Source organism: Penicillium canescens (genome assembly GCF_028828765.1).
Source record: "Penicillium canescens strain IBT 15451 chromosome Unknown utg000006l_segment0_segment0, whole genome shotgun sequence".
In the NCBI taxonomy this organism is placed as follows: Eukaryota; Fungi; Ascomycota; class Eurotiomycetes; order Eurotiales; family Aspergillaceae; genus Penicillium; species Penicillium canescens.
In genome coordinates this window covers 213,062-227,251 of record NW_026703968.1, presented here as the reverse complement: position 1 = coordinate 227,251, position 14,190 = coordinate 213,062, and the positions used below count along the sequence as shown (strand labels likewise).

General features: G+C 50.0%; 5 protein-coding genes across 5 annotated transcripts; 1 reads left to right on the top strand and 4 right to left on the bottom strand.

The window, feature by feature from the left end:
• Positions 1-519: 519 nt before the first annotated feature.
• hdaA (histone deacetylase hdaA) lies at positions 520-3,469 on the bottom strand (the record flags this gene model as incomplete). Its single annotated transcript, XM_058517747.1, has 15 exons — positions 520-714; positions 772-878; positions 929-1,008; positions 1,062-1,147; positions 1,195-1,287; positions 1,343-1,406; positions 1,465-1,512; positions 1,564-1,675; positions 1,725-1,932; positions 1,984-2,111; positions 2,158-2,270; positions 2,318-2,456; positions 2,509-2,522; positions 2,572-2,860; positions 2,911-3,469. 15 exons carry the CDS (start codon positions 3,467-3,469, stop codon positions 520-522), a joined length of 2,235 nt encoding a protein of 744 aa, XP_058368535.1.
• Positions 3,470-4,878: 1,409 nt separating this feature from the next.
• Positions 4,879-6,050, bottom strand: gpdA (glyceraldehyde 3-phosphate dehydrogenase GpdA; the record flags this gene model as incomplete). Its single annotated transcript, XM_058517746.1, has 4 exons — positions 4,879-5,763; positions 5,820-5,883; positions 5,939-5,952; positions 6,003-6,050. The coding sequence occupies 4 exons, from the start codon at positions 6,048-6,050 to the stop codon at positions 4,879-4,881; spliced, it is 1,011 nt and encodes a 336-aa protein (XP_058368534.1).
• Positions 6,051-7,293: 1,243 nt separating this feature from the next.
• Positions 7,294-7,959, bottom strand: N7446_009000 (PHO88 family protein; the record flags this gene model as incomplete). Its single annotated transcript, XM_058517745.1, has 3 exons — positions 7,294-7,679; positions 7,730-7,890; positions 7,943-7,959. The coding sequence occupies 3 exons, from the start codon at positions 7,957-7,959 to the stop codon at positions 7,294-7,296; spliced, it is 564 nt and encodes a 187-aa protein (XP_058368533.1).
• Positions 7,960-8,649: 690 nt separating this feature from the next.
• htz1 (histone H2AZ) lies at positions 8,650-9,384 on the top strand (the record flags this gene model as incomplete). Its single annotated transcript, XM_058517744.1, has 3 exons — positions 8,650-8,748; positions 9,008-9,077; positions 9,137-9,384. The coding sequence occupies 3 exons, from the start codon at positions 8,650-8,652 to the stop codon at positions 9,382-9,384; spliced, it is 417 nt and encodes a 138-aa protein (XP_058368532.1).
• An 810-nt stretch (positions 9,385-10,194) lies between these two features.
• On the bottom strand, positions 10,195-13,377 carry N7446_008998 (uncharacterized protein). The gene is made up of 3 exons (XM_058517743.1): positions 12,800-13,377; positions 12,187-12,730; positions 10,195-12,117 (listed from the first exon to the last, which is right to left on the bottom strand). The coding sequence occupies exons 1-3, from the start codon at positions 13,121-13,123 to the stop codon at positions 11,180-11,182; spliced, it is 1,806 nt and encodes a 601-aa protein (XP_058368531.1). The 5' UTR covers positions 13,124-13,377; the 3' UTR covers positions 10,195-11,179.
• Positions 13,378-14,190: the final 813 nt, after the last annotated feature.

Sequence of the window (14,190 nt, the reverse complement as noted above, 5' to 3'; positions counted from 1 at the left end):
GATACGAGAAAGAGAGTCCACAGAAGCAAGGAAGAAATACGATGTCTCAGCGCTTCGATGCATTTGGACACTTGGTGATCCATTAGAAATAGTATCTGATGCCAAGGGTGGAGAAAGACAAAGAGTGCGTCTATTTTTCTCCGGGGAAGTAAGACATAGTTACATCTGACTGCAGATCTCCATAAGAAATATTATGCAAATCGTATACCCTTTGACCCTGATACTTTGTATGAAATATGGTCACCACTAGACTAAATGTTGCATTTGGTATAGCCGAGACAAGTAGATGCCTTGAATGTCTCATATCTGATGTACGCCTTGAGAGGGGTTCGCAGCTGACATCAAAGCCTCACACAAGGACGGGGTGGCTTGAGATGTGTCGAAGAAGAGTATCTTGGCAGAGCAAATACTCCCATGTCCTATACCTATTTTTACTCCAACGATAACAGGCTCAAATATATCATTAAGGCTATGAAAATACTCCAAACATCGCGTAGCTCTATGCAAAATTCTACCAACTCACTCATCAACTTCATCGCTCTCATGGGAATCAGCACGATCGGAAATCCACTGGTAAACCTGCTCCTTATGCTCGGCCAGCATATCGCTCAAATCCGACTTCGGCGACTGCACCAGCTGGCCATATCGCTTCGAGTGACGTCTGTCTGAACTAGACCACAGACCGTGCGAGCTTGCAACGAAGACAATGGAGTTCTGAGTAGAAATGAATATTAGTTGAGTGTACCATGGGTGTAGTGCATGATGCCTTACCTCTCTGTACCATTTGGACAGCCAGGTTTGGGTGCTTGATTTGATCGCGCGGATTGGGCTCTCTGCTACAAAGGAGACAACGCCGTTGACACGCTTGTACAGGTTTTCTGCCATTGTTAGCGGGGATCTACCCTTTTGACTCTGTTAGATTGCTTACCCCTGTTGATCAAGAGATTCGCCACACCGTAGAATGCATTGCCCACACCGAGAAGGAAGATTTCGGTGGCCTGGTTGGCACTGTAGATGTGTGTCAGCTTACGATAGCCAAGAGTTTTAATAAATTGGCTTACTCGATGTAGTTGTCCCACAAGTATGCTGCCAGCTCCTCGGTGGCATTTGGTCGGTCCTCATCTTCTGGCTCGTATCGACCAGACGGCTACGAACTGTCAGATCAGGTGAATACATCAAATCAGTTTGACTTACAATCTCTTTCGATATGTGCTTGGGGATGTTAACATCGATCACGGCGTAGCCTTTGCCAACAATCCAGGCGATGTAATCCTTCAAAGAATCAGCCTTTGGTCTTGGTTAGCAGATGTTGAAACTGCGACAATCCTGTGTAATGACTTACCATCCAGACATTGTGGGTTTCCAGCTTATTAGTAACTGGATGAGCCTCGCCCATGATCTCAGGCCTAGACATAGTCAGCACTAAGTTCATTATAAGGTTGTTGAACATATCAGAAAACTTACGGATCATGGAAGATGACAACCAGCGGCACTTCCTCTGTGTAATTGGGACTGCCAGATGTGAGACTCAAGTACAGAAATTGGCTTCTGTGACCGGCTTACCTTGCCAGAACTTGTTTCTCAAATGACTTTGAAATGGCTGTGCGATAGATGAAGAGGGGCGTGAGCTTGCAGGTCTCGTAAAGCTGATTCGCTTGGAAAACCCGGATGATGTCTAGAAGATCAGTCAGTGCTGTTAAGTGGAGATTCTCAACGGTCCATACCGTGAAGTCGATCCCCTGACATTGCATGAGAGCTTGTCTTGGGGTACAAGCGGCTCCAGTACCGAGATTGAATGCTTCTCACCCGGCGCACCGTGTTAACCGCTGCGTCCGTGGGAGAGCTTTTCGCCAACCGTTCTGGAGGCTCGCCCATGAGTGTCTTGGTCACGGCTAAGGCCGACTTTGAAATAGACTTGAAGTTGTATCCTCCCTATTTCAGATGAGGTTAGTATAAACAATTACCCGAATAAATTGAGCGTACCTCCAGGCAGACAGCAATCTTTCCGTGAGAAAGAGTCATGAGCATGTGGGTCATCTGCGCATAACAAGATGGAGAAACAAAGCAACCACCAAGTACATCACCGGCAGCAGCATCAAAACCAGCCGCGACTGTAAATGTTAGTGGATTTCTTCCAGAAAGTGGTAATATTCTCACCTATCACCAAGTCAGGATTGAATTCCTGAGCTATGGGCATGACTACTTCCTGGAAAGCAAACATGTAGTCTGCATCGCCCATGCCCTGATCAGGCCAAGGGATGTTGACATTCCTAATAGGCGTCAGTGAAAAGTCATTGCATTATTTCGAAACACTTACCTTCCAGTTCCAGGACCAGAGCCACACTGATCCCAGTCTCCAGCAGGACCACCAGGGTAGAAACGCCCATCCTGGTGGACATGAAGAGAGATGTAGAGAACATTGGGGTCATCATAGAAAGCTTTCTGGATGCCATTTCCTATGTAGTGTCAGTCAAATACTATCACCAACACTCGGCGGTTGAGGCATACCATGATGAACATCCCTAAGTCTAGTCAGTATTAACACCAAATCAAAATACGAGGAATACATACCAATCAAGAATCATGATCTTGCGGCAAGCATCTCCTAGCTTCCTCTGACAGACACGCGCTGCGACCGAGACATTATTGAAAAGACAAAACCCCATGGCGGCATCATCTTCAGCGTGATGACCCGGCGGGCGAATGACAGCAATAGCATTTTTTACCTTGCGTTGAGCAACAGCCATGCAAGTCTCGATCGCCCCTCCAGCCGATAAGAGGGCCGTCGAAAAGGTCAGTTTGTTGAAGTAGATGGAGTCGCGATTCTCCTCCAACTTGATGAGTACATCATCAGACATGTCTGTCGGATGCGTTAGTATCTATCCAAACTCATTTCCACGTGTTATTTACCTTTAGTACTGTGCACAAAGGCATAGTGTGCATCAGTATGGATGAGAGTGATCTCTTCTTCGATAGCATTGCGCGCAGCAATACGTTGCAAAGTCCTGGGCGCCAGGGGCTGAGACGACTCTTCATCATCAACAAGGCCAGCGCGACACAGCTCCTTGTAGATGTAGTAGATGCGCCTAGGGTCTTCTGGATGAACGTCGCTTTTTGGATGGACTTCACAGTGCCAACGCATGCGATGATCATAGCATAAACCTGTGGCTAGCGATGCAACAGGCAAGCCCGATCTGAGTGTCAGTTCTTCATCTGAGCCAGACCAGTCTGAGTTGGCTTCGACTGGGCTGTCGCGCTTTGCATCATCTGTCGATGTGCTATCGCCCTCGCCAGGCTTTCGCCGAGTCATACCTGTTAAGGGATCTGGGTATGCCGAAGTAGGGGGGATGAAAGGGGTAAAATTGGGGTGAGGGTGGTTGCTTAGGTTAGGAGGAGGGACTTGGGTGATGGATGTGCGGGAAGGAAGGGAATGGGAGTTGGCCATAACGGTATCCTCGTCCTCGTCCATGATCTGAAAGTCCTTTGTTGTCGGTCTTGGCGCTTATAGTCTCATTGGGCACTCTAATAGTTGCCCTAGACAAATGAAGCTTTATGAGGGCTTGATTGATGCTTCTTTCACTTATAAACTTCCCCGAGAAAGAAGTAGATGTGTCGGTCAAATGTTCCCAATACTTGTAGAGACTTTAACCAAGAAGTAGAAAAATGACTTCGATGTGACATGCGCAAGCACTGTAGGGTATACAATCGCCTCCTGCCTTAAATAGGCCAACCGAGGTGCAAGCTCGGGACGGAGTGAAGCGAGAGTGACCGCTAAGTGAATCGAGCGTACAAGTAATGTAAACACCAATGTTCACGTGGTGGGCACAATAGAATGAATTAGTCCAATCGTCAAGGACAATGAGGGTTGAATGGATGTGTATGTTGGATCCCTTTTGGGCCTGTCTTTCTTATTGCCAGACATTGCCAGTCTTACCGCTTTCCATCACCGCCGCTTAGTGGAGACTAGTGTGGTGTAGTATAGATGGGTTAAGTTGATTTAGTATGAGCTGACTCATCTTTATCTACTCTATAGAGGGCCCATCCTGCTGTCAAAAGAACTTTCTTTCGACCGGTTTTTAGCATAGGACAATTATCTTTAGAGAAGATTATACTCTTGAATGCTTGAATAGTGGTAAAAACACTAAAATTACAAGCTCTCTATCTCCCATAAGTATTTGAACGACTATGAGTTGATTTAATCTGGTTTCCAACGGTGCTGCATATGACAAGAATGTATTGCATATTTTGTACAGGGTATAAGGGCGCCAAGGATTTGAATTTGGACTTCATTAGCAGACAATTATTTCCTGATAGGACCCTATTCATAAAAGAGAGGAAGATCCTTAGAATTCTACCGAGGGAGGCTGGGGTAAGATCTAGGTCTAGACTTTGTATATGCGAGGTAGGCCGGCCGAGTAGACAAGTCTGCCTGATAAGACTTAGAAAGCTTAAAAGAGGACAAGGTAGACATGGATTCATTGTCTACCATGCCACCTCAGTTACTCTATGAAGTACCAATAGTACCTAGCTTTGCTGCCTTCAATCGTTCACTGGGTAGCTGTTTCATGTGCTCTTACAAGGGTCCTCAATTTCTGGCTGCTTGTATTGCCTGATACTTCACAGTTGCTCCCATAGACCCCGAAATGTACATCATGTCACCGTGTTTGTAACCCAAGGATCCTACCAATTTACATACTATACAAGATATAGAGAAGAGTAAACGTGAAATGTATCAATTCATTAAATGACGTTATCATCTGATTTTTTTCTACAAGGTGAAGGAATCCCTTCTGCGCCCAGTCCACAAAACAGACCTAAACAGAAATGGATTTCAACTCCTTAAAGAACACTCCTGGCCCCAGGACGCTGTCCTGATTCCTATTTGCGGTCAACACCGGCAATGTAGGAGATGAGGTCAACGACACGGTGGGAGTAACCCCACTCGTTGTCGTACCAGGAGACCAGCTTGATGAAGTTGGCGTTCAGGGCAATACCGGCCTTGGCATCGAAGATGGAGGAGTGGTCGTCACCGTTCAGGTCAGTGGAGACGATCTCGTCCTCAGTGTAGCCGAGGATTCCCTTGAGCTCGCCCTCGGAGGCGGCCTTGACGACAGCCTTGATCTCCTCGTAGGAGGCACCCTTCTCGATGCGGCAGGTGAGGTCGACAACGGAGACGTTGGCGGTGGGGACACGCATGGCCATACCGGTCAGCTTGCCGTTCAGGGCGGGGATGACCTTGCCGACAGCCTTGGCGGCACCGGTGGAGGAGGGAATGATGTTCTGGGCCGCAGTACGGCCACCACGCCAGTCCTTGGAGGAGGGAGCGTCAACGGTCTTCTGGGTAGCGGTGTAAGAGTGGACGGTGGTCATGAGACCCTCAACGATACCGAAGTTGTCGTTGATGACCTTGGCGAGGGGAGCCAGGCAGTTGGTGGTGCAAGAGGCGTTGGAGAGGACGTTGACGTCCTTGGTGTAGGAGGTGTTGTTGACACCCATGACGTACATGGGGGCGTCGGCGGAGGGGGCGGAGATGATGACCTTCTTGGCGCCACCCTTCAAGTGAGCGGAGGCCTTCTCCTGGGTGGTGAAGACACCGGTGGACTCGACGATGTACTCGGCCTGGGCCTTGCCCCAGGGGATGGCAGAGGGGTCACGCTCAGCGAAGAAGGTAACCTTCTTGCCGTTGACGACGAGACCGTCGGCCTCAGCCTTGATCTCACCCTTGAACTGACCGTGGGTGCTGTCATACTTGAGCATGTAGGCCTATATTCCCGCATTGATTAGCATGGGCTGATGTTGTTTGTAGCTGGTGTACCTACAGCGTAGTGGGTCTCAATGAAGGGGTCGTTGACGGCGACAACCTCGACATTGGGGTCGTTGATGCTATAGACATTAGTTAGAGGAGGGGTTACGCCACGGTTGATGGAGCGTCACTTACGCATTGCGGAAGACCTGGGGTAATGTTAGTCTGGACCATTTGAAGCCGATAAGGGGGGACTTACAATGCGGCCAATGCGACCGAAACCGTTGATACCGACGTTGACAACCATGATGGTGGTTTACTGAAGAAACCGTTAGTAGATGGACGAAGAGAAGAAAGGAAGCAACATTACTGAAGTAAGATGAATAATGGGGGAGGGATAGATGAAGGAAGATGGAGAAGAGAAGAAGAAAAAAGCTGGCGGGGGAGGGGAAGAAGTAATGAATGGATGACTGACGCAACAGACCGATCACCCCTCACCGAGCAGACTAGACGGGGGATTGCCAGGTTGCCAGGTCCCCCAGATGCAGCTCTCTCCTTTTCCCGACTGTTGCCGCTCGACCTGTGCCCAGTCAACCTTTCCGGTTTCATACACCGGGCAAAGCAGGAAGAGTCACGATATTTGTCTGCCCATCCGCCCCTCGGTAGCTCCCGTTCTGCCAATAAGAGCTTCCCCAGCCGAGATTCATCGGGTTATTACTATTGCCTCGGAGCTTCTCTCGAGAATGTTTTGCCTAATTATTCGGAAGAGGTGAATATCACGATAATCTACTACGTAAGGTGCGTGGAAAGATTCCGAGGTTTGGAGGGGCAGTGATGATGCTATGACTGGAGGGGCACTGGAGGGGTGTACTACAATGTACAATGTATTGTTAAGCCCAGTTATGCTCGAAACACTACACAAGCAGATCAATTATAATTCTTTTAATTGCTCGAATTATATACTTCAAGCTGTTTGGTCCTCAACGCAAGCGGAGCAGCCGCAGTTGAGCTGCGGTGGACCGATTGAGTATGGGCGATATAAGAATGTGGCTCCCCCGTCCTGAAAACAGTCACCGGGGAACAGCACGGGGTCAAACAGATTTTTACGATTCGATTGTTTTATATGGCTGATGGTGAGAGGGAGATTATAAATCCTATACATTCAGTTACCCTGGAGGAGCCTTGGAGTCTCGGAGCTGATAGCTCATCTCTACCTCCGCCACATCTGCAAAATTATGTCATTATGGCGAGACAAAGTGAGGTGTCGAGGTGTCGAGGTGTCGAGGTATCCAGGCATTAAGGCACCAAGGCACACAGTGTCCATTCTTACCTTATCTACGGAAGGCCATGGAATCTGATAGTGGCGCACAGAGCAACCACAGGGACCATACGATACAAGGACATCTCGGGTATACTTTAAATAGTTTCGTGGCAATTAACAATGATCAACAATATCCGGCCGAATAAACGACCCGAGTTGGATTATGGTACAAAGAGAAGATAACGCTCTATGATCGGAAATCCAGAAGGGGTATCATAGAAGAACCCATTTACTCCTCCTTGACACCACCCCGCCAGTTCTTCTCAGCACTCTCAATGGATGCCTTGTCGCTCTTGGGCTGACCGGCGGACATGAAGCCACCACCCGCCTTGAAGGGACGGGCGAGGTCACCGGTGGCAGGCTTGCCGAAGACGTGGATCTTGACCAGGTTGGACTCGAGGGCTCCCTTCAGGGGGATGATGGACTGGATCAGGAGAGGGTTGGTGTACTTCATGTACAGGTGCATCACACCCATCATGCCGACTCCCATCAACTGGCTGCGGATCGACTGGCGGAGCTGGCCCTTGTCGTAGTCCATGTTGGTGGTAGTCACGGGCTTGGGCTCCTCGGTGCTGCCCATCGGGGCGGGCTCCACGTATTTAAGGGTGGTCATGTCTGGATTATGAAATTAGTGTTGGTCGGGATGGTCGGGGCACGCGACATACCCTTCTTCTGGTTGATCTTCAACTGTGTCCACAAGTGCAGAGCCAGGATCAGGACGTTGGACAGGATGTAGCATCCGCGCACCAGCATCAGGACCTGAGGATCCTCAAAGGGAACCTTCTTGGCCAGCTGCATCATCACCAAGATGATGGCGAGGTTGGTGCTAAATCATGGTTAGTTACCAAAGAGAGGTCGTACAATTGATCAAAGCATACATTTGAGGAGACACCATTTTGCCGGATGTTCTGGGGAAATTTGAGTATGGGGGAGTTCGGAGTTCACGTAAAACTTGAGACCCGGGCCACCTGGCATTTCTGGAAGGCGGAGCCGGATGAACTGTCGTGCCGTGAAGCCTGAGGCATAAATAAATCACGTGTCTGCAATCGTGATTCTGATGGATAGTCCAGCTTCAAACCAGACCAGCTTATATTGCAAAATCCAACAACCACGACACAACTAGTCTCCCAACTTGGTTAGCAGTTGCACAATGGTCTGGATCAGAGCAATCAGGGGGACTGAGGGATGATGCAGGTAATCCTCAGCCAAGTGTGGCATCTATTACCGCCATGCTCAGACACATTCTGGCATCCCCACCATGACGGTGTTTCCTCAACTAACACGCCAGCAACTATATAGCAACAGCGTACACTGGCTCAGCAGCAAATAGATCATGTATCATGGATATTTGATCTATACATGATCTTCTCAGGGCGTTGGCAGGTTACATCCCCAGCGGTATACCTAGCTTCCGCATTGGGACTAGCGTCGAACGGCGCAGGTGTTTTTGGCTCAGCCGACATTTCTGACTTCTCCATCCATCAACAACGCGCGTGCCTACCTCACAGTCACCTCAACATCAACTTCTTTCCGTGATTTCAGACTCTATCTGTTCTCTGTATCCTCGCGATAATCATCCTTCGCAATGCCTGGTGGAAAGGGAAAGTCTATCGGTGGAAAGGGCGGAAAGGGTGATGCTGCGGGGAAGGCCCAGAAGTCTCACAGCGCAAAGGCTGGTCTGCAGGTGGGTTATTCCTGGATGTGGTTAATCGCTGGTAGAGTGGGAGGGGTGTCGCAGAGAGCGGTTATGCGATGTTTGCGATGACTTGCCCGATGAAACTGGCCCGAGACGCGTCGACTCGGTCCCTCGTCGTTGCTCAATAGGGGCAGTTTCACGGATCACCATGGAACATGTCGCCTTGTTGTCGCATAGCCTCTCTTCCGACCGTATCCTATCACCGGTGTCTCGCGTGACGCGACTGCTGACATGAATCGATTTTTAGTTCCCCTGCGGTCGTGTGAAGCGTTTCTTGAAGAACAACACTCAGAACAAGATGCGTGTCGGTGCTAAGGGTATGTTGCGACCTTTTTCTGTTCAATGTGCACGCGTTGCTAACCCCATTCTTTCCTAGCTGCCGTCTACGTGACCGCGGTGCTCGAGTACCTCACTGCTGAAGTCCTGGAATTGGCCGGCAACGCCGCAAAGGATCTGAAGGTCAAGCGTATCACGCCCCGCCACCTGCAACTCGCCATTCGTGGTGATGAGGAACTGGACACTCTCATCCGCGCAACCATCGCCTTCGGTGGTGTCCTGCCCCGCATCAACCGTGCGCTGCTCCTGAAGGTCGAGCAGAAGAAGAAGGGTGGCCTCCTCGAATAAATCAATACCTGAAAGAGAAGCAAGGTGGGCGCGGGTGGTTCCCTTCAACCCAGCAACTCCAACTCTCGACTCCTGAATCTCCGGTCCATCCCGGTAGCCCATCTTTCCGCTCTCTCGTCTTTGTTCTTCACGGCGCTTCACCTTGATGTATTTTCTGATATTCCCCGGTCTTTGCTTTCTATCTTTTCTGTCTTTCCAAGTTCATAGGGCGCTTTAATGGGAAAATGGGGATATCCTGGTAGTGGGAATTTTACTGCTTCGACGTTAGTCTTTACTTGTGTACATGTGCTGTAGTTGTTTTTAAGTAGCCATATGTACGTTGATGTGTGATTATGCCCTCGCTGTCGGTCAACATAGAATAGGTATGGATATTGCGCGATCAGGCTACCAGATTGTGTTGCATTCCAGAAGCAACATAACAATGTCAAGTCTCCACCCGAGCAAGCTTGGAAGATGACACAATTCATACGAGTACATCTACTTTGGGATCTACACTTCCCACTATATAAGAGTATACGAGTGTCCTGATGTCAAAGGCGGGACTGGCACGGGGGATCGGCAGGGCATGCATAACTCCATAAACAAAGCAACCGCGTCATTTCTTGGCATTTCCGGTTTATCCATTTCACTTAGTATGGAACACGGTAAGTATATACGATCGAGATCATTCGGGCTGCATTTAACGGTTTAGGGGCTCCGTGTTAGTGGCAGCTTAGGGGCAACGCTTGTGTTTAGAGGGGAGCTAAAGGTAGTCGGACGCATTGTGGATTGGGACTTTTGTACGATACTACTGCACGGATTATATATAGAGCCAAGTCAACTTCCTACGCTAGACAGTTTAATAGTAAAAGGTACATGGATTGTTAAGATCTGAGGAAAGTGAAAAGAAACAGAATCCCTACACTGCAAGATACCAAACATGAGAAAGAGAATCCTCCAGCATGGGAGTATATCAGGGTCGAGACGAGGACAGGATAGGATGCATTACACTCTGCACCTGCCGAGTACCATATACATGTACTCATGAGAGAGTCGTCAGAGTTCGCCCTGGGCACCTTTCCGCAAGACGACATCAGATCAAAAGAGGCAAGCAGTCAAAAGCACGCGGAAAGAGCAAAGAGGCAGAAAGTAGAGTAAAACAGAATGAAAAGACATGTCACAATCACCCTCCCGGAACAAGCCGAACATGAGTTTCCTGGAGGAAACGGCTGTCGGGGAAAGGCGGGCCAGAAACATTAAAATGGATGCGAGTCACCCCATGTACAAACTGAACAGACAAGAATATGCAAAATGCTGGTATTTGTCGTTTCTCTGGCCTGTCGGCAGAGGGTCTTTTGAGTTGTCATTCTTCGTATGCGTCCCGGTAACACCAGGGGGCGTTCGGGGTCGTCAGGAGTTCGTTCCGCCAGAGACAGCATAATAGAAAGCCATGGATTTGCATGCAAGGCGCCCGCAATATCAGAAAGATTTGAAATAAAAAATGAAGAAAGTGAATAAAGAACAAAGTCCAGAGTTCCCTAGGAACACTGCGAGTCGGTAAGTTCAAAAAAAGCGCGTCCAAACTGCGTCGGTTGGGCTGCCCCAAAAAAGAAACGTCTAAAACTTGGCTAGATCAGCGAAACAAAGGATTTTCTGGTCTTTTTTTTGGTGTCATCTCGTCATCCCTCATCGAATCGTAAGCCGGTAATTCGCAGAACAGGGCCTCGTAATACAAGTCGTATTCGTGTCGCGGCAAATCAGTCGGATGCTGGCAAAAAAGTTGGGGAGTCGCCATCTTCAATAAGTCGTCCAATGTTTACTCCACGATGATCTCTACGCCGGAGTTGGTGCGGAGCTCATCACTCCCGCGAGACTGGTGTCCGTTTTGGCGGCGAAAGCCAGTGCCCTTGTCGGGGGTAGGCCCACGGGGCTGACGGATAGGCATGCGCTCCTGCTGGCCATCGTAGCCGACGCCCATGCCGCGGTTGCTGCCAATAGCACCCGCGTTGGAGTGTTGGCTATCCTGCTCCCAGGAGAACATGCCGCGCAGGCGACGGGGACTCGAGTTGGGCCCACCGATACCGGTGCCAAGAGAAAGGCCACCCAGGCTGTTGACCAGCAGATTGTCATCACGCTGCATGCCAAGAGAAGAACCAGACTGTGCGGGAGTGAGAGTGGGAGTGTTGGAGGTACCGGTGGGTGTGCCCTCGTATTGAAGACGGGCACCGTTCGACTGCAAAGCGGCGGGGAAGCTGGCAGAGGAAGGCACGGGCGAAGGAGTGTAGGATCGCAGGTCAGCGAACGACTTGGCAGCGCGCAAGTTCTGGCCGTTGGCAAAGTTACCAGGGGAGTCTAGCACACCCAAGAATCCAGAGTTCTGTCCACGCAGGGTATTGAAAGCACCAGGTCCACCTTCATTGCGGGCCTCGTTGCGAGCCTCGCTGAAGTCAATGGTGGCCGCGCGGTTCAGACCACGACGAGCACTATCGCTCGATTGGCCGGAAGGCGGGATGGAAGACAGCGGCGGGCTCACATTGGCGCCCGCGGCAACCTTGAAGACCTGAACTTGGCGCTGTTCACCGCTGCCACGAGAAGCGTGGCCCAAGCCCATGTTGTGAGCCAGAGTGTGCACCGTGCGACGCTGGGAAGGGGTCAAGTTGTGAGGGAAAATCACGGAATCGCGGACGGTATCTTCCTTGAAAAGGAGTAGTTGGGAATAATACTGAAGGGTCTGGGTGTCATTCAAGTCCACATCTGAACACAGAAAATTTTCGTTAGCGACAGGTCGCACTTTCAATAACCTTAAACGAGTGTGTAACCCACCGAGTTTCTGGCCGCGTTGCGACACGGGCGAGGGAGAAGTGGCCGGGATGTGCGAGGCGAGCGAGGACATGGAGCTCTGAGTGTGAAGCTGAGGACCACCCATAGGCCGGTGCTGTTCTTCCAGTTGGCCACGTCGTTCACGCTTCTCACGCTCAATCCGCTCCCGTTCCTGAAGAGGGAGCATCTTCTTATACTCGACTCGCAATTTCCGACCCTGCAATTCAAAGTGGTTAAGCACCTCAATCACAGTGGCTGTCTCCTCTGCCGATGTGAAGTTGGCGAATGCCAGTCCACGGAAAACGCCGTTATCAAAGTGGTAGTTGAACGCGTAGGGGAGGGGGAGGTTAAGTTCGGTCATCAGTTGCACCAGTTGCTCTTTTTTCACGGCAAAGGGGATGTTCTTGATGACGATCGCGGTTGGGATCAATTCGTCGTCGTCAGCGGACGAAGCTGAGGCTTCCGGTCGCATCGCGCTGCTCTGAATGGGACCGGGTCCGAGGTTCGAAAATGCTTGGGGCATGTTCGGCTGCTGGTCGAGCCACGTCTTGGGAGGGTTAGTTGTTTCCTGAGGGTAATGGGGGAATTCTTCGGCGTCGAAAAACACGAGACATACAGTGGGCAGGCCGGAACGTCCACGGGCATTTGGTTTCAGGCTGGCCGAAGCCGACCGAATGCCTCCCAGGGATTGTGCGTTGGCAAAACCGTTGGGGTTCCAGGTCTGGGAGCCGGAAATATCGTAGCCGTAGTTGTTCTGCAGGGACGGGTTGAGACGCTCGAGGCGAGCGGACTCGTAACGGGCCATCTGCTCGTCGTAAGGGTTGACAGGCATGGGACCGTAGGCGTCAAACTGACGAGAAGGCTGACGGTGTAGGGGTTGCTGATGCCGCTGAGAGCCAGGGGATCGTGCGGCGTCGTGATACATGTCTTGATAACTCATGAAGGGAGGGAATGTGGGAAAAATGCAAAGAAAAAAACCCCTAACACGGGACTACTCCACCATGAAGATCGAGGGAGAGAAAACCGTCGAGGCAGACGGGATTGTGCGGATGGGACAAGTTTGAGGGGGGAAAACTTGAGACCGGCGGAGCAGGGGCAGAACTATCGCCGCCTTTGTTTTTCTTCTTTTCTGTCTGCCAAGGTGGTTTTCTTTCTTTTTTTACTTTTTCCTGAGGTGACAGATCTCGAGGGAAGAATGAAGCAAGGAGGTGAAGAGATTAGAGTCGAAAAACAGGTGATCGGAGCAGTATGCACGAGGGGATGGTCTATTATAAGGGAACAAATTAACTAAGAACCAATAGTCCAGCCCCATCTCCATAGCCCCTGACAAGTTATAGATATAATCAGTTCATTAAATATATACTCTATAATTAACTATATCATTAACTACCGTATTAACATTAACTATTAACTGCATTGTAAGAGTAGAGTTAACGTTGTCCTCGAACAGGGAACGGGAGCAACGTTCCCTGGTTCCAATCTTCATTCTTAGCCTTACTCTTTACTTACTCTACTGTACATTCATACTCGTACTCCGGACTGATGTCCCCTATTCCCCATTTTCATTCCCCCTAATCCCCTGTTTGACCCGGAACAGACGAACAGATCCGGCCGAATCAGAGACAGGAATCACAGTCTCTAATGTCCGTCATCCTCCCCTTGATGTGCCCTCTGTTAGGCTCGTCACTAGAGACACAGACTCCGCCGCAGTGGACACTAGTACACACGCTCATCCCTGAGCCAATTTGACTCTGTTGACTGGATTTGTCACTTCTCCATACTGCAGTTGACAGATCGGGTTCGCGTCCTGCCTCGTGCTCTGTGCAAAGACCCTATATTTGACACCGGGATTGTTCATTTATGACTGGACATATGGGGAATACAAGACTGTACTCCTCATTAGGGGCTTCTATAATTATATGTACAGTATGACCCTCCCCCTATTCCGTTCCCGCCCTTCCAACTTCTGGACCTGGGTTGTCGACTCTCGCCACCCAAGTTATTAAA